The 24067-nt window shown below is 42.6% G+C and overlaps 1 protein-coding gene across 1 annotated transcript in view; it reads right to left on the bottom strand.

The window, feature by feature from the left end:
- Positions 1-24067, bottom strand: part of NID2 (nidogen 2) — a 60520-nt gene that overhangs the window by 15224 nt on the left and 21229 nt on the right. The window contains exons 5-11 of the mRNA XM_079120917.1: positions 18369-18518; positions 17686-17931; positions 15986-16186; positions 14398-14628; positions 6614-6757; positions 5753-5881; positions 4790-4933 (exon numbers count right to left, since the gene is read on the bottom strand). Coding sequence (XP_078977043.1) covers positions 4790-4933; positions 5753-5881; positions 6614-6757; positions 14398-14628; positions 15986-16186; positions 17686-17931; positions 18369-18518 — 1245 coding nt within the window. The remainder of the gene's footprint in view (positions 1-4789; positions 4934-5752; positions 5882-6613; positions 6758-14397; positions 14629-15985; positions 16187-17685; positions 17932-18368; positions 18519-24067) is intronic.

Here is a 24067-nt window from a genome sequence, read left to right as displayed (position 1 = left end):
TCCACACAACAGGCTGAGGGGGGAATGTTAAAACTAAGGCTCAGTGGATGAGGTAAGCTCCCTCCAGAGGACGGAAGTCTTCCAGAGTAAAAGGAGCATAAACAAAAGGTTCAGCCCCAACTTGGCTTGACTGAAAGAAAACAAAGCATTAGTCACATCCATTATAATGATCAGAATTTTTTTTTTTTTTTAAATTCCTGAACAGAAGAAAAAAGTATAATGGGATGATCAGCATGAAAACTAGACAAGAGTGAATTGCATCCTCTTGGTCCACAGCCCATGGCAGAACCACACCAGCCTGGGAAGCTGGAGATTTACAACCTGGAACTTGATGAGAACAGACTAGGAACAGGACAGCTCCTCACTCAACCTCCCATGACCCAGATGAGATGTCTTCTAGGGTTATCTCAGCCACCTTACTCAACCACACTGTCACCCAGTCACCTTCCTATAACTACGTGCTTTCTGAGGTACCACTATGGGGATACACTGTACTGTAACCATAGGCACCCAGCTCACTGGAGGGGAATCTCTTAGATTGTAATTAGAAAATTAGCATCTGCTCATCCTCTGCCTCTGGGGAGTTTAATCAACATATATCAGTTCCTTTGAGTAAACAAACAAATTCTCAACACTCTAATAACAGCCAGAGAGGCTCTTCATGGGGAGCAGTTGGCTTCCCTGATTACCTTTACTCCACCTATAACAGTAAAGTGATTCTAAATTTATCTCTAAAGTTAAAAATGAACAAGGTGTTCTGGTTAGCTCCTCGGTGTCTCAAATTGTCTTACTTAATTATGCTTGTGGTTGGCAGTCTCCTCAAAAGGACAGATCAAATGACCAGTTGAGTGAAGCTGGTGACCATCCAGCTCTTTGGGCTTGTAAGAGGCTGTAAAACTGGTTATAAAACCAAAGCTGTAAAAATTAGCATCCAGGCAAATGCAGGAAATTGATTCTTCTGGCAGTACCTACACTAAAAGTACCTCTAATGGTAACAGGAACCACAAGCAATGACAGGAAGCAGGAATTCCTGAGACACATGACCTATTTCTGAAGCCCAAGGTGAGATTTTTTTACGATTATTTTTGAACTAAGGGGATTCCCCAAAGCTCTCAAGCCACCAATAAGATTAGGAATTCTGACCTAATCTGAAAGACCAGCTTTGCTCCCCACAGGTACCCTTGCCATTATCATGCATACCACAGTCACAGGTAGACAGTAACTGGTGCAAATGACCAAGGAGAAGGAGAAAGTCCCTGAAGAGACAGAAGGCATCCCTCACAAGCAATCTCTGAGCCCACAAAGCTAGAGGAGGTTAAGATTCCCTGGATCACAGTCCCTGACCCTTCTTGGAGGGCCTCAGGTCATGATATGAAACTAGATCCTAATCAGTCACTTAACTCAGAGCTGGCTGCAGGGGTTTGTGAGGAGCCTGAACTTATGTACAGAGGAGGAGAACCCTTCCCCATTTCATAGGATGTCAAGTGTCAAGAGAGAAAATGGGGAAGGACTTTCAGCCCCAAGGCAAGGCAAGATCTTTCCTCACTATACCACCAGGGAAACAGGGAGATACCAATTATACCTCATCAGTGGCAGGGATCTCCAGGAACTGACTGAAACCGACTGGCCAGAGTCTAGTGGACTTAAGAGTATTCTATAAACAGCAAAACCCCTTTACCACAAAGGTAACAAAAAGGACCTCAATTCTAGCACAATTTGCTATTCTATGATCTATTAAGCTCCTAGGGAACTTGTTTGGAAAATGTGTTAAAAACCCTCCATTTGGAGCTCATGTTTGGTGCTTTGACATTCTTCTTGGGCCCAATTCTGAGCAAAATCAGCTGGAGCCCCTGGATAACAACCATGTACTGAATCCCAGTTCCCCACCACCCATTTGTTTTCCAGCTCAATGTAATTCCCTGATGTCAATTAACCTTGATCCTTCCCAGGACCCCAGGTGCTTTCTCTCTGCTCCCCATCTGCTGAGTACCCTGTGGGTTGCACCCGTGTGGCACATGGTGACCCTACTTAGGATCTGTGAGTTAAAAGCATCTTTTCAAGTCTCTTCCTCACCTCCTGTGACTACACTGACTTTACCATGCCTTACCCAATATCTACCATGGGAAAACAGAAAGTCCGAGAGGAAGTAATGACAGTACCCACCCCCACCTCCCTCCTGGGCAAGGGTGATGCTGGGTAACAGGCCATCTGTAACCCAGCTGCCTTGCTTCTCCCTGGGAAGGTTCTAACTCCTGACAATCTGCTCTTGCACTGGAGAAGGCAATAAGATCCACCAGGGCAAAGGCGCCTGAGAAACATCCAGCTCACACCAAGGCAGGGTTGAAATCCCACCAGATGGAGAGAAGCCTGGAACAGACTTAACTCTGGATAAAAACCTCCTGCTAGTGACTCAGACCAGACTGAGAACCCAAATCCAAGTGCAGCCTCTCCAGGGAGCCTGGTTTTTAACAAACCGTGGCTGGAGAGAAACCCACACACCCTCTTATGGTTAGTTTGATGGAGTAAAAATGTGTATGCCTCAAGAATGCACACTTCCCACAAGACAGCCTCCATCAAAGTTCCTTTGGAAGGAGACTGGGGATGGAGCTCAGTAGTAGAGCACTTGCCTAGCATGCAGAGGCCCTGAATTACATCCCCGACACACACACACACAAATAAAAAGATCCTTTGGTAACTCAGACACATGAACACTATGGAATGCCTTTAAATGTGAACACACATACACAATACACTAACATGCTTGCAGGTTTAGTCTGTCAGTTGCAAGTTACTTTCATGATTAGTGCAGACTAATTTATTCAGGGTGTTTAGGACAATGACTATTCATTCTCTACTACCCCACAATCCGAAAATTTGAAAGGCTACCACACAGTTCTGGCTGTGGTAGGGAGGCTTCAAAATGGTCCCCAGTGATCCCACCACGTGGTATTTGTGGTTCTCCTATAATCCCTTCCCCTTGAATAACATGCTTGTAGCCAATGCCATCGAGGGGAGGTTGAGATGAGGACTTCCACAGGCTTTGCCATCTCATTGGCTTTCATGAAGTAAGCTGTCATAATGGAGAGGACACAGGGCAAGAAACTGGAGGCCAGCCACAGCCAGCAAGGATCTGAAGCCCTCGGCACAGCAGTCCTGCGGTCTTCTCCCACTGGCCATGCCCCTTACCTGTATCCTCGAGAGATCCTAAAGTAGCGCACCATGAAGCCATGCCCAGGTCCCCAAGGCACAGGTGACAAATGTGCTTTGTTTTAAGCTGCTACATTTGGGGGTCATTTGTTGTGCAGCAATTAAGATTAATACATGGGGGAAACAAGTGACAGGTTTGGCACATTTTTAAGTCTGTGTGTTCCAGATAGAATCCGAAAAGTAGACGACCAGAGACAAAATAGGAACCATTGCAAATGATGAAAATAAGAAAGAGGGCAATAATAGCCAAGGATGGGTATTCTAGAAACTCTAAATCCAGGAAAGTTGCAAACTCTTCTAATATGATATGATCCCAGAAGGTAACCAAGCTCTCACAGGAGAAGTAGACACAAACAGGAGGGAGAGAAAGTGATTCCAGAAGGGATTAAAGCAAGAAATACCTAACCCAACATTCTGATTATTAATACCCATTTCACCTAGGCTGAAATTAATTTCAACTACTTTGCTTTAGACTAAAGAGCACCATCTGACAACCTTAGCAGTCAGATGTTTGAATATGAAATTCTACAGACAGGAATCCACACTCTCTAGGCATTATTGTTTCTTAAGCTGGTAGTGGGTTAAATGGAAATGAGTAAGTTCCATAGGGGCAGAAAAAGCATTATTCCCACTGTTAGGTTTGTATACCTCCCCTGGCCCCCATGATCGTGAAGAGTATACACATCACAGGTGGCGGCAGGGAGAGAAGAAGGAACTCTACAGGTATAAAAAGACATTAATTCATACTGCATCCCTAAACACCTTTCTCTTAACATTTATCTTGAAGAAATCATATAGTATTTTATAAGACCATTAAACTAGAATACAGGGCTAACCATTCAAATTTAAATATGTTGGACATAATGTGAGATTGTTATTTAAAGACTAGATATAACTCTCAGTATAATGTTCATGAAATTAGATTAGTAGTATTATAATGTATATATGTATATGTGATCAAATTGAACCTAGTTTCATGTCAATAACACACAGTTATGGGAATGTGAGACACTGGGGATGAGAGAATGATGGGAAAGCATTTGGAATTGGAAAGGACCTGTTTTGGGAATGAAAATGCAAAAGGCAAGCTTCCCCTTTCTTTGAATTGCTGTTTGCCTCAACCACAAACACCTGGACCCACTGAGCTGATGTGCTAGGAACAGCTTTGCAACTCCTGGGAACTTCCGGGGAGATCTAACAGCAGGGGCCTCCATCCTCCTCCCTAGATGTTTGGTGAGGCAGGGACAAGAGGAGGGAAAAGAACAATCAGAGGAAGAATTGTATGTGTAAATTTCTCCAGCCTGTACTAGCTCCCAGGAACAGAAGGTTACAAGCTGATGGTGGCTCATCACACTCCAAGGACATGCCTCCAAGGACAACCACAGTGCTCACCAGTCCAGGCCTATGGAAATCCCTGTGGTCTCCCTTCTTGACTCTAGGGGTGCCTCTTCTCTTTTGGCAGTTACAAGGCTATTTGAGTCAAAAGAGGAGAAATGTTCTTCTTGGGGAGGCACCGTCTTTGGAGGGATGATCATCCAAAGTGACCATCCAGAGTCCCCGAGACACATCTGCTGGTACTCACCAGAACACTGGTGCCCATTGCCAGCATAACCTGGAAGACAGGTGCAGCTGAATGTGCGGCCTCCATGGTGAACGCATCGTGCCTGCCCAGCAGGAGCACAGGTGTGACTGCCATCCTCACAGGGGTTGGGAGGAGGGGCAATCACTGAAAAAGAGAAGGCAAAGGTGTCCAAGAACTTGAATGGTGACCCTTATTCTCTCAGCACCATCCACAGACCAATAGCACCAGCACACCTAGAGCTTGCAAGACATGCAGGTTCTCAGGTCCCATCCCAGAGTCGGAGAGCCAATGTCAATATTAGCAAGATTCCTAGATGGGTCACATGCACATTAAGGTTTGAGAAGTGCTGGTATTGGTTTGTGGTAAAAATAGTAGCCATTTCTCTTTCTCTCTCTCTCTCTGTCACACACACACACACACACACACACACACTCTCAAATATCACACTGGATTAAAGCTTGCATTTTCTCCATTACTTACCTCTATCAGTAAAATGAATTTGGATTTCTCATTCTTTTGGACCCATTTTTAGATCTAAAGTATGCCTTATGACCCTAAAAGGGTCATAATTCACTATGAATGGGCTCTTTAGTTCCTCACATGGGACCAGCATCTTATAAATTACAAATCTACCTTGTTCTAAGATGAGGACTACATGTACTCTGTCTATAGGTGGGGTGTTCTTCTACAGAGGTCCATAGTCTTGTTATGTGGTGGGACCAGGAACCCCAACTGAAAGAACACCCTCCAGTAACTCAACATTAAAAAAATATATAGTTAGAGGAAAACCATGACCATAAACAAATAGCTGAACTGAGCTGTAGCCTTGGATTATTTCAATATGCACTATTTCAAGAAAAATTACTTAGCAGAGCTTCTATTAGAAGCTGAAAAACTCAGTGAATTAAAGAGCAAGATTCAGTGCCATTTTGCCCAATGAGAAAAAATGATTCTGGTACTCACAGACACAAGTGTGCTGGTCATCTGCAAACTCATAGCCACTGCGGCATTCGCACCTATGGCTTCCTGGCAAGTTGATACACACTGAGTTGGGGCCACAGCGATGGAAGCCAGTTGCACATTCATTTACATCTAAGAAGAAATGAAAGAGGAAAAGTGCTGCTTTTCTGGTCCCATGAGTGGAAGGTCTACAGAGTCAGTTTTCTTACCACTATGATGCTTGAATGGGCTTAATGGTTGGTGAGCTAAACAGGAATTGAAACAGGATATCTAAGTACCAGGTATGAATGAATGCAAGTTGAAGCACATCAGAAATAAAACTTTATCTCAAGTCCTTCCAGTGAGGTCACAGGGAGACAATTTTTAAACAACTATTCTAAGAATTCTTTAAATGCTTAAAAATAATGAATATTTAGAAGAAAATATATTGTAGCTTTTTTTTTTTTAATATGAAGAAACGTCTACTGATGCTTTGTTGGGATATAATTGTTAAAGGAAGTACTGTCTGAAATTTAAAAAGAAAACCAGAAAATATGCTTTCTAGTAAATCTAAGGACTACTTAATATAAGCTCAAAGTTACAAAGCTTAAAAATATCTCAATATTGCAAAAGATGGTTTCTTTTTATAGACTCAGCATGAAATCCCCACCTCTATTTTCAAACCTGACCAGACAATGCTTCAGTTTTTAACATAACTGCATCCAGATTCAGGGCTGCTAAAATCATCCATCAGTGGAGATCACAGACCTCAAATCAATGTGCTCACAGATCACAAAGACCACAGATCCTCGTCTTCCACATAACAATGCTGAAGAGGACGAATGAAAACAGGGGCTATGTGACACCAACAGGCATGGCTCTTACCCACACAGTTCCGGCCATCTCCCTGGTACCCAGGTGCACACTCGCAGGTGTAGTCTACACCTGTCCCTGGGTGGCATCGTGCTACTGTGTCACAGGCATGGCTCCCGTCGTGGCAAGGGTTCACTGGGGCAGGGTCTGAGTCCGCTGCATGGGCAGAGAGGAAACAAACAATGACAAGGTTGTAGAGAGAACGGCAGGGAAGGAAGCAGAGAGAGAGAGTCCTTGGCATTGAATGTGTGCTCATCTGTTTTGTGGCACCCCTGGAGGCCCAACTCAATTATTCATACTGAAAGCGAGGGTGAATCACCTTTAGCTCAGGTTTAAATTTCATGCTGCTTTCCTTTACCTACCCTGTAGACAAGTTTCCCTGTTTTCAGTAAGTTTGTGTCCAAGGAATAAAAATATCCAACACCTCTTTCTATTTAGAAGTGCTTTTGCTCTGGCATCTGCTGTGGGTCTGTGTGCTGGTCTGTTGTCCCCACTGTGGGCAGTTTCATAGATGAGGAAAGTGAAGGAAAGACATGGGAAAAATGTATCTGAACCTGTGAAATTGAGGCAGGGACTCAACCTTTAAGTTTCTGGCTCTAAATTTGGCAGTCTCAAGAAGATTCACTATTTTTACAGGTGAGACCCAATCAATTTAAAAAAAAAATTTTTTTTAAGGATTCCCCAAAACAGATAAGTAGAAAGAGTTTTCCCAGAATTTACTCTTCTGGATCAACCTTGCCACGGATTCATCCATCCACAAGGAGATGATCACTGATAACCTCTGAAATCTTCCCTAAAGAATCTGATTTCTAGATGCAATGTAGAAATGGCCAAAGCTCATCAAGCATTTCTGTACCAGGCGCTAATCCAAACCCTGGGCTTTACCAGTCCATCAAATTCTCATAACTACAAGGTGAGGAAAGTATCATCATATCTTCATTTTTATTTCAGCACACAGAGGTCAAGTAAACTGCCCAAAGTGACAAAGAAGAGGTAGATGGAGCTGGAACAAGATAAAAACCCAGGCAGGCTCTCTCCAGGGCCCATGTTCCCCACCGCTCTGCTACAACCATCCCAGAGGAACTTCATAAAGTTACCTAGTCTGGCCAAAGGTCCAGAGATGCAGTGTTGGAGGGAGCCCCCAGTACCCAATGAGTCCAATAACTTTGGGTAGTTGTTTACTTCTGATTCCTTGGGTGTAAAATAGAAATAAAAATTTATACATCTGTCAGAATTGCTAAAAAGAAATCCAACAGTGTCACTGAAAGGTGAGTCCCCCACTGGCAGGGCTGGCAGTCCCCAGTGACTGTATTCCTTCTACCTTCTCAGGGGATCACTGTTCACCCTCATCTGAAGTTATACTTTGCCTCAGTCCCTAGAATTAATTCTAATCTTTAGATTCCAAAGATTTCAAGAGCCCTGACTATGCCTGTTGGTCTCTACACTGAGCCACGTGTGCTACTAAGATGGCTTCATCTAAGTTATAACTTGGGCTTCTGGCAGGCAACTCGGTATGCTCCACATCCTATCCTGCTCGTGACAGTTCTCACCAGCCCAGAAGCCAGCACTGTGGCATCAGCAGACACACTCTGGCAAAACCACCGACCTCAACTTCTCAGTATCACCTCCTCCTGGACCCTCTATCATTCCTCCTCACCCATGTCTCTCCAAACACCTTAATTCACGTGGGTGAGACTTGCCCAAAGCATCTCCTAGACTATGCCCCAGGTACTTGCCGCAACACAGCCTGCCCCATGGAGCAGCCTTCAGTGACAGTTCATCTCCCCAGGGCTTGTACCTCCCATGCCCAAGTCACAGCTCTGCAGTTCTCTCTATTGGTCTGCTGTGAATTGAGATGCCTCGGCCAAAACGCTTTCTGGTAAATGCCCTTCATCCACTTTATAAGAAATATTACAGTGTTCCTGTAACTAAATACTCCCATATTATCAGTTCCCATGCTAGTGCCTGAAAATAAGGAGGGCTGCGGGTTTATCCTCAGTTCACCTCAATGATTTGGCTACCGTAACAATCTCTGCCAAAACAAAAGACCAAAAAATGGCCCCAGTGCTTTTTAAACACAATGAACTTATGTCAGCATAAGCCTACCTCCCCAAATCACACAGATACCCCTGGCAGACAGGAAGGAAGCACAACACTGGGGTTGTGGTTGCTGAGTAAACTAGAGTGTTGACCAATTCCCAAGTCTACCCGAGCATGGGTTATGACTGACAAAGACAGGGTTGTGTCCTCACTGAGGGCCCAATGTAAGAGAAGGATCTGATTCTCTCCCATGATCGTTGCTCCATTTTGGAGAAGATTCTGTACAAAAGGCCTATCATCCCTTGCCAAAAAGGAAGGTCATCTTCAAAATGTTTTAATATTGCTGCTTAGCCTTCTTATTCAGTAATTTCCAGCATCAAACTTTCACCATGGAACATTCCAACAAAGATTAGTGAATTCACCAGCCTGCTAGGTATTAAAAGAAGAAAAAAAACAAAAACAAACAAAAAAAAAAACCCAGGCAGCTCCAAGGTAACTTGCATACTTGGACAGGGTACATGATTGCACTTGAATTAAGGAGGAAATAGCCAAAATTATATGATACTGATTTAAAATGCATCTCACTGTCGAGACCAGTTACATAACTCAGAGTCCAATGCAAAGTGAAAATGCAGAGCCTCTTGTTTAAAAATTAAGAATTTCAGTGATACGGCATTATACCAAGCATGAAGCCCTTCTGAACTTGGGGCTCTATTGACTGAACTTGGATTCTAAAAAAAATTGTTTTTGTTTTTTCAGCGCCAGGGATTGAACCCAGGACTTCTGGCATGCCGGGCAAGCATTCTATTACTGAGTTACACTCCTAGCCCCCTAAGAAGTTTAAGAATACATTTCTAAACAATCGCACCATTAATTCTTGACGGCTTGCTAGTTTTCTCCTATCAAAGTTAGAACAGCAGTATCCTTCCTAAGTCATTTCACATTTCACCCTCACCTTCTTAAACTGTGCGACTCTGGCAGAGGATCTGGAACTCATTTACTCATTTAATCAAAAGGGGAAAGAGTGGTTTCCTTAAGAGAACAATCGGTTCAGCTTCACTGCACAGCCCTCTGCCTAAGGTCTCCTCACTTCACTGAAAGGACCCCTGGAGAGGAAGGGCAAGAAGCATTCCTGGTCCTGTCCTATGACACTACAAACAACAGCCAACTCCACTTGAAGCTCAAACAATGAGTGACCAAGTGGTGGTTGGGAAGACAGCAAGGGCAGCAGGCTCTGGGTAAGACATAGTAATTCTCATCTAAACCCTGGGAAACTATGCAGCTCCCACATCAGGTATGGGCAGCTGTCTTGTTTTACCTGCATTCCAGCCAGCTGACAGCTCCCTCTGGAGAAAGCAAAAGACTTAAGATATGGCTATGCACTGAGGGCGTGGCGGGAGAAAAAAAGTGTCTTGTTTTTCTTCTTTCTTCTCCCCCGCACCCCATTTTTCTCCTGAAGTATGGTTCAAACAAACACAAAGAGTTTAAAAACACACACTGCCTCTTTTTTAATTTGGTCTGAATTATGAGGCAGTTGCAAAGTCAATGGAGTCCATGAGGAGCAGCAGGGCCATGAGGGGTAAAGCATGGGCTCTGGACCTAGGTCCCAGATCACTTCTTACCAGCTGGGACTTCAAATTATTTCATCTCTACATCAGTTTCGTTATCTATAAAATGCAATAGTGATGGGGATGAGTTAATTCACAGAAGGTGCTTAGAAGAACACTAGGCACTTTTTATTAATTATTGCTTTTGTCTGATTTGGATGGAAGGGAAAATCATAAAACTCAAAAGGCAAACTAGCAACTTGGAACATTTGCTGGTGTTTTCTGACCACTGGTTATTCCACATGATATTTCTCTAGGAAATTGACTCGGGGTATATCTTTTCAGAATCTGAATGGGACTGTCACCTGGAAGGGTCTTCCACTAATGGCTGTTTTTACATATTTGAGGTATATACCAGCAAAGGGCAGAACTGGGCATCTAAGTGTGGGGGGGATGTTTTCCTCAGCAGTTTTTGCTCATCTCTCTGAGATGTCTGCAAGAGCAATCTTTCTTTCTTGATTTACGTGTTCCCCTGAAGTCAACTGGCATTTTCACTTATTAACTCACTACCTCCTACCCCCTCTCTTCCCTTCATTCCCCTTTGTCTAATCCACTGAACTTTTATTCTCCACCCACTTCCCCTTATTGTGGCTAGCATCCACATATCAGAGAGAATATTCAGCCTTTGGGGTTTTTTTTTTTGTTCGTTTGTTTTTTTCACTTAGCATGACAGTCTCCAGATTCATCCATTTACTGGCATAAATCATAAAGTCAGTCTTTTTATGGCTGAGTAATATTGCATTGTGTGTGTGTGTGTGTATATATATATATATACTGCATTTTCTTTATCCATTCCTCAGTTGAAGGTCACCTAGGTTGGTTCCATAGCTTAGCTATTGTGATTTTTGGCACCAAAACAGACATGAAGACCAATGGAACAGAAGACATAGAGACAAATTCACATAAATACAGTTATCTCATACTAGACAAAGAGCCATGAGCATACATTGGAGAACAGATAGCCTCATCAACAAATGGTGCTGGGAAAACTGGAAGTCCATATGTAGCAGAATGAAAATGAACTCCTATCTCTCACCCTGCACAAAACTCAACTCAAAGTGGATCAAGGACATAGGCATTAGGCCAGAGACCCTGTGCCTACAGGAAGAAAATGTAGGCCCAACTCTCCATCATGTCAGTTTAGGAACCAACTTCTTCAACAGACTCCTAAGGCACAAGAAATAAAATGAAGAATCAATAAATGGGATGGTATCAAACTAAAAAGCTTCTTTACAGTGAAGGAAACAGTCAAGAAGGTGAAGAGAGAACCTACAGAATGGGAGAAAAATCTTTGCCACCTGCACCTTAGAGCATTAATCTCCAGGATACATAAAAAGCTCAAAAAACTTAACACGCACACACACAAAACCCAAATAACCTAATATTTATTAAAATTTTAGAACCTCTGTTTTCAAATTTTGTTTCCACAATGGTTTCCTTCAATTGAAATCAATTCAGGGGCTGTGATTGTGGCTTAGTGGTGGAGCGCTTGCCTAGCATGTGTGGAGGCACTGGGTAGATCCTGAGCACCACATAAAAAATAAATAAATAAAACTAAGGTATTGGATCCATCTATAACCAAAAAAAAAAAAAAAAAAAAAAAAAAAAAAAAAAAAAAAAAAAAAAAAATTTAAAGAAAGAAATGTAATTCAAATGCCATGCAATTCACCCACTTAAAAGTGCACAACCAAATGACTTTCAGTATATATTCACAGTTGCAAAACCAATATGACCAATTATTAGAATATTTTCATCACCTCAAAAAGAAACCTGAACCTTTTAACATAATAACTCCCTATCTGTCTGTTATCACCCCCCAGCCCTGAACAACCTTTAATCTACTTTCGGTCTCTGGATTTGCCTGTTTTGGATATTCTATATAAATGGAATCATGCAAGATGCTGTCTTCTGTGACTGGCTTCCTTCAATTAGTATGAAGTTTTCAAGGTCCATCCATGTTGGACGATGTATCAGTACTTCATTTCTTTTTGTGGCTAAACAATATCCCATTGTATAAAAAAAAGACTTTATTTCGTATGCTTTTATCAATTGACAGACATTTAGGTTGCATCTACCTTTTGGCTTCTATAAATAACGATGCTATGAATATCTCTGCACAAGTTTTTGTGAGCACATAGTTGTCCTTTCTCTTGGGTACATAACCAGGAGTGGGATTGCTCTGTCAAATGGTAACTTTGGTTTAACTTTGAGAAACTGTTCTGTTTTTCATAGCAGCTATACAATTTTATGCACAGTAGCAGCAGCGGATGAGGGTTCCAATTTCTCCACATCACACCAACACATTTTTTTAAAGCCATCCATGTGATGTAATAACTCACTGTGGTTTTAAATTGCATTTCCCTGATGGCTAATGATGTTGAACATCTTTTCATGTGCTCATTGGATATTTGTGTATCTTTTTTAGAGAATGTCATTCCAGATCCTTTGTCCATCTTTTCATTTGATTTGTTTTTAGTATTGAGTTGTACAAGTACTTCATATGCTTTAGAACAAGGCTTTGATCAAACATAATTAAAAACAATTGTTTTTGCAGCAGTGGGGTTTGACCCTACGTTTAAAATAATTTATCCCATTCCGTGGCTATATTTTCACTTTGTTGATAATGTCTTCTAAAGCACACGTGTTTAAAATTTTCATGACACCCATTTGTTTTTCCTCTTGCTTCTGCTTTTAGTGGCATTTCTAAGAAACCATTGCCAATTTCAAGACTGCAAAAATTCACCCCTTTAGTTTCTTCTAAAAGTTTTAGCTCTTACATTCAGGTCTTTGACCCATTTTGAGTTGGTTTTTTAAATATGCTGTGAGGTCCAACTTCATTCTTTTGCATGTGGATAGTCCGTTGTCTCAGCATCATCTATTAAAAAGACTTATTTCCCCATTGACTTGTTTTGACACTCTTGTTGACACACAACTGGCTGAAAATGTGAGCATTTACATCTGGTTTCTCACTTCTATTCCACTAATCTATATGTTTTAATGACTGTTTTGAAATTGAGAAGTATAAATCCTTCAACTTCATGCTTCAAGATTTTGGCCGCTCTGGTTCCTTGAATTTCAATATGAATTTTAGAATCATTTTATCAATCTCCACAAAGCAGCCAGCTGAAATCCTGATGGGGACTGAGTTGAATCAAGAGAACGATTTGGGAAGTACTGTCATTTTACAATAGTACGTCTTCCAATTGATGAACATGGAACACAGTCCCACTTATTTGAGTCTTTATTATTTATTTTTCAAAACAGTTCTGTTTCAATGGATAAGTATGGCATTTCTTTAAAAAGAAAAAAAAGTATTCCTAAGTATTTTATTCTTTTTGAAATAAAAATTTCTTAATTGCTTTCTCAATTCACTCATTGCTATTACAGATACACAATTTTTATAGATTGAACTTGTGTACTGCAACGTTGCTGAATTTATTTGTTCTAGTAGGTTTTTGTACATAAAGGATAGAGATAATTTTACTTCTACCTTTTCAATTTAGATGTCCTTTATCTCATGTGCTTGCCTAACTGTTCTGGCTACAACTTCCAGTACGTGTTGAGCAGAGGGGGCAGAGCGGGACCTTCTTCCTCGTTCCTGATCTTAGAGGAAGAGCTCTAGCCTTTCACTGTAAAGTACAATGTTTCTGTAGGTTCTTCACACATGAAGTTCCATTTCATTTTTCCAGGTCCTCCTGGTTTTTGGCCCCACCTTGGTCTGGTGAAAAAAAATCCTTCTCACCCTTGAAGCTTTAGATGAAGTGTCACTTCCTGGGGAATCGCCCTGCACCTCCAGACTAGGGCCTCTGCACTTGTGATAGCTGTAACCAGGGCTCACCAGAGTCTCCCTCCTAACTTGCCTCCCTCTTCCCCATTCACAGGCACATCCCAGCATGGACATGTTCGATTGGCGTCACTACAGACCAGGCTCAAGCACTGTGCTGTTCCCTGAGCTTGGCAGGGACGTTGTTCTACAGGTTCCATTTCTGCCTGACTCCACCTCCAGGACAAGGACCCCACTTTATTCATCCTTACAAGCAGTAATGCACAAAGATCCTGGCACCCACGAACACTTGCTACCCTCTGATTGTTCCGAGAATTCTCAAGAAGGATAGAACTTTGGACAAAGTTACAAATGAGAATCCTTACCTTCCACAGGGCCAATCTGATTGGTCACTGCAAATCTAAGCACTCCTTCGCCTTCACTGTACAAGACAAAAACCCGGTCCACAGTCAGCTGCTGGGTGCTGGGGGTGGCCCGGTGTCTGGGAGTGTGCCTGCAGACCTGGTAAGTGAGGTTCTGGTGGACGCGGTAGGACCCCGTTTGGTTGATTGCACCAAAAGTGAGAGAGTAGTCTCTGGAACTTGTGGAGGTCACAGCTGCAACAGACATTGTACAGGCAAACTAGTAAAATTTTAAAAAATGTTAAATACAGAGATTTTCATGGGGGTGGGTTTTTCTATGGTTTTTCATCTGATTCCTGATTATATCCCTTGGGAATGCCTTGAGTTTATATGGGAGACTTGCAAGGAAGGCCCAAGAACCTGAGTGGATGCAAAGCCACAGTGCTGAGAGGGAGGAGGCATTACAGTTGCTGTCACTGCGTGTCAGCTCTGTGAGCTGGGCACTACCATCACGTGAGCAGAGACTTGCAGAGGGGAAGTACGTAGCCCGAGAAGTAGGGCTAGGAAGTGGCTGAACTGGCTGGAACTTGAGGCCATCTGGCTCTCCCTCCGAGGTCTGAACCAGCCCATCCCATCCATACATTGCACAGAGGTGGCGGCTCCTGATGACTGGCACTTCAGTCTCCAGGGTTTCAGGGAAAGGAAAGGGTGGTTTCCTCTCAGGCTGGGAGTCGGGCCCAGGCCAGTTATCTGGCTCTTGGCTATTCTGAACACAGGCCAGGTCCCTGCTTCCCATTCTCTTCCCTACGTTTCTGTCCAGCTTCCAGCTCTTGCCCCAGAGGAGAAACCAGGGCCAGAGAAGGAGCAGCTCAAGCCAAATCACTGTGCTGCCAAACAGCCACCAGTGGCTGCAGCAGTTTCTTGCATGTGGGTAATGATTTACAGAATATGTTGCACTTCACATGATTTATCAACCAATTAATCAACCATGCAAGGTAGAGGACATTTTTATTCTGATGCTAAAGGTGAGACAATAGGGCTGGGGTAGAGTACTTGTCGAGTAGCACAGGTGAAGCCCTGGGTTAATCCTTAGTACAAAAAAGACAGAGAGAAGAGGCTCTCATATCAAGTGATCTTTCCCACAGGTTATAAATGGCAAGCCCAGGATGTCAATCTCTAACTTCTGATTCCAATTCTTGCCTTAGCTTTATAAGACTATGTAGCATCTTTCTGTGGCTTTTAAAGCAGACTGAAATCATCAGCTGAAACAAGGTTACAGGACAAATTCTAACAATATTTTACCATGCCCAAGAGAGTAAAATCTATATCTATATACATCATGCCTACCCACCCTGAAAGATAATGTTGTTATTGATTATATTATTATTATTTGAAAGGATCAGGTAGGGAATTTGAGTATAATAGCTGGCACTCTGCTCACTTACACTATATCATAGTAACAGTAACAAGAATAAAAATGGTATTGAGCTCATGTTATCTGCCACACACTGTTCTAGGGCATTCCATGTAGTTATACCTTTAATTCTCATAACCACTCTGGGAGACAGGTATCATCCCTGTTTCCTAAAAGGTGAACACAGACTAAACATACCTGACTCTGAGTAATGGTAAATCTCTTTGTAGGGAGCAACATGGGCTGTGAAGTTTGCTGGGATGTAGGGCACCTGGCCTTGGATGTGGGTCTTGATGCTCAGATAATTCTCTGCATCGAGTCCCTCAGCAGTTTGAGTGATTCGAACCCTCTCCTCTCCTGGGTAGAAAGTAACTTCTGTGTCATGGATAAAGGTAGCACCTGGTAATGAAAAGAATTCAGCAAAAAGGTAAATAAAAGCCTTGCTTAAATAACAGCCAGTACTGACTGGGGCTCAGGCTCAGCGGTAGAGCTCTTGTCTAGGATGCATAATGTTCCAGGTTCGAGCCCCAGCAACCCTGGCAGATGCTCCCTCCTCCCAATTTCTACTACTGTGGGAGATGGTGCCTAAGATTACTATCTGATATTCAGACTGAGTCCTATCAGCTATTTAACTCCTTAAGTTCCTCAAATTTTCAATCGAAGAGTCTGGTTTCATCATTACCTTGCACTGTTTCTCTTTATAGAAACAGACTCTTGGAAACCTCCTTGACTTACCCAAGGTTGCCAGAATTAGCAAAAACAAGCAAGGCAAAACAAAACACAAACCCATAAACCAGACACCCAGTTAAATTTGAATTTCAGATAAACGATGAATCTATCTTTTATACATATTCCATGCAATATTTGGGGCATACTTATATTTTAAAAATTATTACCTATCTGAAATTCAAACTTAACTTGTACTATATTTTATTTACCTTTGACCCAAGGTTATTCCAATCTTGATCAACAGCAAGATCCTGTAAACAGCCATTGAGCTCTGCTGAGGTGAGGAAAGATCTTTTCTCACCCTATTTTTACTTTATATGCAATAAAGGAAACAAGTCTTTTCAGGTGAGCAGCCAGAAAGTTTCCCCCACACTTTTGTTATCAAAAGGACCAGCAGGACTGGCATCTCCTGGGAGCCTGGTTAAAAAAAAAAAAAATTGCAGACCCCACCAAAGGCCTACTGAATCAGAATCTGCATGCCCACAAATTGTTCAGGCAATTTGAAAAGCAGTGGTCTACACCGCTATAGGTAAGGGCTGTGGAGGTGCAAGAGGAGAAAAGGCAGCCCTCCTACAAGAAGTAAAGTCATCTCCAGGTGTCCTGTAGGCACACTGTTTTTGCATCTCTTTGACAGAGCTGTACACAATAATTCAAACAAAACTTGACAAATTTGACAAATACACTCCAACAAATTGGGGCAAGAGGACACAAATGCCCCAAAAGGGATCATCAGCCTATTTCTCAGAACAGCTAGGGAAACATTTAGAAGCAATTGCTCTCAAAAATCAGCCCTAGGTGGGCATGGTGGCTACACCTGTAATCCCAGCTACTTGAGGCTGAGGCAGGAGGATCCCAAGTTTTAGATTAACCTGAGCAACTCAGTGAGACCCTGTTTCAAAATAAAAAGAGCTGGATGTAGCTCAGCATATGCTGAGGTCCCAGGTTCAAGACCCAATACCACACACACACACACACACACACACACACACACACACATACACACACAAATTCGGTTGTACAAGCCAGACCATTCCCAATTAAGCACAGGCAGAACTACACATGGGGGCTCAGTGATGAGAAAATCCCCTTTCCCTGTACAAAATCTCAAGGCATTGCCCCAAGGAGCAACAGCACAAGGCACTGCTATCAGCCTTCAGGGCCCCACTCACCGGTGAGGCTGAAGCCATTCTCAGAGTCTGGTTTTTCCAAAGCAAAGAGCCAGCCAAACAGGCCTCCAATTGGTGTGAGGGGGAGAAGGGCCTGGGCCGCAGGCTGTGGGATGTGGCTGATGGCTGTGTAGGCTCTGCCATCATTGCCTACGATGTAAGCATGCAGATCCACATCAGCAAAGTGCACGGGCGTGTGGCCCACGTGGAGCTGGCCACTCACCTTCCCGTTGACTCGATGAGGTGCCCCTAGAAGATGGCAAATCCAATTAGCCTTGGCCATCAATCAAACTCGGGAGGGGTGCACACAGACAAAATAATTCCACTGCCCATTCCCAAAACTCCCTCTTTAGCAAGCCATTGCAACGATGCCGTAACCCGTCAATTGTCCAGCTGTGAGAAGGTTCTGTCTGGGATCTCTTCTCCCAGCCACCCGCCCTTGCTCCTCTCCCCTGTGGCTCTACAGAGCTGGAGGTGGAGGGAGGAGAACACCTCTGGATAAGTTTCAAATTGGTAAATCAGCCCAAATGTATTTGTTCCTCAAACATTTACTGAGCACTTGCAAGATGCCAGTACTTAGAGCCCACTAAGCCGTGGAGAGGTGAGGTCCACAAAGCAGAGCTCACAGTGGTAGCTGGAAACGAGGCAGCAGAACACACACAGAGCAGCCCCAGCCCGCCAATCACCTTCCGGAAGACAGTGCTTCCCATTTCCATAAAACCCGGACTGGCAGTGACAGCAAAAGCCGGTGGCATAATCCGTGCAGAAGGCATGCCGGGAGCACTGTCCGTGGTTGTGTTCGCAGGTTTCCTTATTGGCAGAATTATATGTAAAGACTGAAAAATAAAACAAAGTTGCATGAGGATGACTGAGCGATTCCAGCATCATGGCTGCCAAGCTTCATTATGGCCTCCACATCTGCTGCATAAACTTGGTTTGGATTATAATAAACAAATAGATTTTTTATGTTTAAGAGACAGGAATAACATTGGACTCAGGGGAATTAACTGGCTTTGTCCTCTGGCAAGAAATGCAGCTTATTGTTCCCATCTGGGTCTCCTTGTGAAGCAGGTGAACTAGGATGAGGCTGCTCTACTGCCGTCCAAGAGCAGAGAAATGCAGGCAAACCACTAAATGCACCTGGGGTTGAACTTCATCAAAAACGGCCAAATGCCAGCCACTTTATATGGTTCGACCTAATAGTAATGGTCTGCTCAGAGGAAGACAAAGGTGAGGAGCTAACTATGTCTGACCATACTTTCAGGTAACTCTGAACTGAAAGTAACCTATAGCTGGTCTCACTTCACAGAATTTTACTTTCTGAGAAAGAAGAGCCTTCAAGAATGTAGCTTAAAGAAAGTGTGTGGGGAGAAGGGAATGAGGGAGAGAGAAAGGAAGGGAATCCTGCCGTTAAAACATTCGGAACCCTTGCAGGGTTCACTGTGTAGGGAACACCACAAGAATGGTTTCCATACAACAGTAGAGAGCTTCAGCTATGGTCATGTTTTCTAGAATGCCATGGTAGACCAGGGTAAGCTTGATGCTCCAGTCACTGTTGCTCATTGTTCCCATCTCCCATGTACTTCACCCATTTTTTAAAAAGAGGTGGTGGGGGGCACTATTTGTGCAACAGCGAAACAGGGGATTTGGAGCAAATGCCATTGCCCAAAAAGATAATGGCCAATGTAATGGGGTATGACTGGGATTTGGGGCATTTCAAAGATAGATACAAGGGTGCTTCCTCACAGGACACTGGGGCATGTGCCTACCCCAAGCATGGTCACTAGGAAGTGAAGTGGCTGTGCACACCTCAGCCTCTGCATCCCCAGAAGCTAAAGTGGGTTGGAGACTCTAGGAAACCACTGATAAGGCAGGGGTGGCACGAAGTCTATTGTGAGACTCTGGTGCTGGCATGGAGTGCCAGCTCCTAAGAGGTCACCCTACTTGTAGGAAAAAATAGATCATCATTGTGAAGGAAAGAGGAAGGGAAGGAAGAAATCAAAAGATCAATATGTACCCAGTATTTCATGGGAGAAGAAAAACACCAGAGAGAGAAGATACCGAACTATATGTGTAACAACAGAGCCAAAGACTTGTATCAGCAAATAAAAATGTAACAAAGTTACCATTTTAGTACTTAAGGGATGACAGATACTCTTCCCAAACTTTAAGCTTAACTTAATTTTCACAAGAGCCCTACACTCATAGCCCTTTTCATTTTGGGGAGAGGGTCTCGCCAGATTGCAAAGGTTAGTTTTGAAGTTTTCATACTCCTGCCTCAGTCTGCCTAGAAGCTGTGCTACCACACCCTGTGCAGGCACTGCTTTTAATCCCTGTTTTGCAAATAAAGAAATGAGGCAATGTTAAGGAATGTTAAGAATAAGAAACCCAGAATAGCAAAAGCAATCCTTAGCAGAAAGAGCGAAGGATTTCAACTCTACTACAAAGCAATAGTAACAAAAACGGCATGGTATTGGCACCAAAATAGACAGGTAGATCAATGGTACAGAATAGAGGACATGGACACAAGCCCAAATAAATACAATTTTCTCATACTAGACAAAGGGGCCAAAAATATGCAATGGAGAAAAGATAGCCTCTTCAACAAATGGTGCTGGGAAAACTGGAAATCCATATCCAACAGAATGAAATTAAACCCCTATCTCTCACCCTGCACAAAACTCAACTCAAAATGGATCAAGGACCTTGGAATCAGACCAGAGACCCTTCATCTTATAAAGAAAAAGTAGGTCCAAATCTTCAACATGTCGGCTTAGGATCAGACTTCCTTATCAGGACCCCCATAGCACAAGAAATAAAAGCAAGAATCAACAACTGGGATAGATTCAAACTAAAAAGCTTCCTCTCGGCAAAGGAAACTATCAGTGAAGAGAGAGCCTACAGAGTGGGAGAATATCTTTGCCACTCATACTTCAGATAGAGCGTTAATTTCCAGAATATATAAAGAACTTAAAAAACTCTACAACAGGAATACAAATAACCCAATCAACAAATGGGCTAAGGAAATGAACAGACACTTCACAGAAGAAGATGTACAAGCAATCAACAGATATATGAAAAAATGTTCAACATCTCTAGTAATAAGAGAAATGCAAATCAAAACTACCCTAAGATTCCATCTCACCCCAATTAGAATGGCGATTATCAAGAACACAAACAACAATAGGTGTTGGCGAGGATGTGGGGAAAAAGGTACACTCATACATTGCTGGTGTGCTTGCAAATTAGTGCAGCCACTCTGGAAAGCAGTATGTAGATTCCTCAAAAAGCTTGGAATGGAACCACCATTTGACCCAGCTATCCCACTCCTTGGCCTATACCCAAAGGACTTAAAATCAGCACACTACAGAGATACAGCCACATCAATGTTCATAGCTGCTCAATTCACAATAGCCAGATTGTGGAACCAACCTAGATGTCCTTCAATTGATGAATGGATAAAGAAACTGTGATATATATATATATATATATATATATATATATATATATATACATATATATACACAATGGAATATTACTCCGTCATAAAGAATGATAAAATTATGGCATTTGCAGGCAAATGGATGAAATTGGAGAATATCATGCTAAGTGAGATAAGCCAATCTCAAAAAAACCAAAGAATGAATGATCTCGCTGATAAGCGGATGATGACACATAATGGGGGGTGGGAGTGGGTTAGTGTTAGGGTTAGGGTTAGGGAGGGGGGCAAGAATGGAGGAAGGAAGGGCTGTATAGAGGGAAAAGAGGGGTGGGAGGGGTGGGGGGGAAGCGAAAAAATAACAGAATGAATCAAACAACATTACCCGATGTAAATTTATGATTACACAAATGGTATGCCTTTATGCCATGTACAAACAGAGAAACAACATGTATCCCATTTGTTTACAATAAGGAAAAAAAAAAAATGAGGCAAAGAGGATGAAAGTGATTCACTGAAGGTCACGTGGGCAGCACACAGCAAAGGTGGATTTGAACCCAGGAAGTCTGGTTCAGAATTTTAACCACCACTCTTTACTACCCTCCCTTGGGACCTAGGTACATATATCGTGAGCCTAGGATAAGGAAGCAATTAGGTGTTTGGAGTTAGCACAGGTTCCAGCGGAGGGAGGTTTGAGTCAGACTCTACAAATCAGGTTTAATGGTACGAAGAGAAGATCGTCAAGATGCATATTTTAAAAAGCACAGGTAAGAAGCAGTGAGAAGAGCAATTTCATTGGTTTTTGGACAGTACACAAAAGCTGTGTACAAAAAAGCAGCAAACTGAGGGGTTGGAGGTCAAATAGATAACTCTGATTCAAGTGGAAAATCTGATTAAGAACATAGCAGGCATGGATGGAGTCAGTGACTCAAGATTTGTTTTAGAGCCTTGATGATTTGGCTAAGAAATTCCAGTTTGATAAAAATAGAAAATTAGGCATAACTCAAGTTTTCAAATAAGAAAATGACATGCATAATGACTTTCATTTTTTAAAAAAGGAAAGTGACAAAATTCAGGGGAAAAACAGAACAGATCATGATAAAATATTATGGAAGTTACTGTAGAGAAAATTATCACTGTCCTCTATTGGTTTAAAAAGGGGGGGAGCATTTTGGGTTAAAAGAAATGAATGTAACCTGGGTGTGTCAAAGTCTCAGGTTTTTCCAGCTCAGAAAGTTCACAACTAAGTGTAAAGCAGCTCCAAGTGTGTTCTCGGCATTTCTCACTGCGAGGGAGAAGAGGAAGCAGCAAGTCTGGTGTACTAAGCTCCACCATCTTGGGTAGCTCTTCAGAGACAATGAACTTGTGTGCTTCAGCCCCATCCTCTTTAAACTCAGGACGACACCTGCCTTCCCCACACCTGTGTTTCCAGAAGTCACACTTTTTTCCTTAGCATACTTCTGAGCACCCAAGCAAAAAGGCAATCTGATGCAAATGTGAAAGACAGGCATTTTCAGGAAATTCAGGTATAAATAAAACCAAGTTGTACACACTGTTTTACAAATTAAGGAAATGATGGATTTGTGATATAGTACCTCTGTTTCTATTAATTTGAAAAGAATAGTTCTTTGGCCCAGTTCCTACTCTCAGACTGGATTATGAATCAAGGAGAAGTAGGACAGAGGAGAGAGCATAGATCCAGAGAGTCAGGTTAACTTAACTGAAAAAATTGGTATAATCATGGCTCTTATGCAGGTAAAAAGAGAGTTACAGCAACACAGCCAACTTAACATGGGCAATTATGCAAAGGTTTGCAAGTTCACTGGAAATCACATTTTATTTTTCTACCAAAAAATAAAAATACCGGGCTGGGGTTGTGGCTCAGTAGTAGAGTGCTTGCCTAGCACATGTGAGGCAGTGGGTTCAATCCTCAGCACCACATTAAAATAAGTAAATAAAATAAAGGTATTGTGTCTCTCTACAGTAAAAAAATATTTAAAAAAAAAAAAAAATCCTGCCTCGCCGGCACGGGCTCAATATCCATGCCACGGAATGGGGGGCCCCGAGCAGGAGACCAGGGGAGGAGGACGGGACTGCCAGTCCCAGAGGTGAGCCTTCTCCAAGTTTCCAGACGTCCTCGTCGGTTCTCCAGCTCAACGCAGCATGCAGCTCTGTTTATCCCCCGTGGAGCATTTCCAACCCACGCAGCATTTAAATCACCTTTACCCCACAGAGACGTGCATAGCTCTCTTCAAAGGCTCATTCCTAGTTTGGGGCCATTTCACTGGAAAGGAAAGCAGAGAATAACTTTCTGGAACCGTGTACAGAAACAGTGCCCTCTGCTAGTATCTTTCCTGGACACAGCCAAGCAAGGGGACTCCTTTGGATTGAGGTGGCTCTTTGCAAACTCTCCTGAAGACGTGTCCCTTCAGACACTCCCTGGCTTTGCAATTTTGGACATATTTATCCTTGTATTTGAGTATCATTTTCAAATAGATGTAAAATGTATATAGTAATGAGAGCTTAAGAGAGAGTGTACGACATTTCCAAAGAGACTAGAAAGAAATGACTCTCATGAAAAATAAAATATTCCCCCATCCCAGGATGTAACTCAGTGGTAGAGCACTTGCCTAATATGCAAAGCCTGGGTTTAATGCCCAGCACTGAAAAATATATATATATATCCAGTGAATAAAATATTCAAAAAAAATCCTACAATATAAGATTCAAACTCTAATTATGATGGGCTAGTTGGTTATTGGTAAGTTCAGCTAAGACTCTTCTCAAATTGTTTTTTTTATGGAAAATTGTAATTTTAGGATGAAACTTACTGAGACATGCACACACCCGGCCATCCAGCCCTGTGGCAGCCCCAACAAAGAAAGAAGACGCTCCCCTTATAACACTTCTTCCACACTGGCCTCCATGCCCAGGTGCACACGTAGA

The sequence above is a fragment of the Sciurus vulgaris genome (genome assembly GCF_902686455.1).
Source record: "Sciurus vulgaris genome assembly, chromosome: 2".
NCBI lineage: Eukaryota > Metazoa > Chordata > Mammalia > Rodentia > Sciuridae > Sciurus > Sciurus vulgaris.
This window is presented reverse-complemented; position numbering and strand designations above follow the sequence as displayed.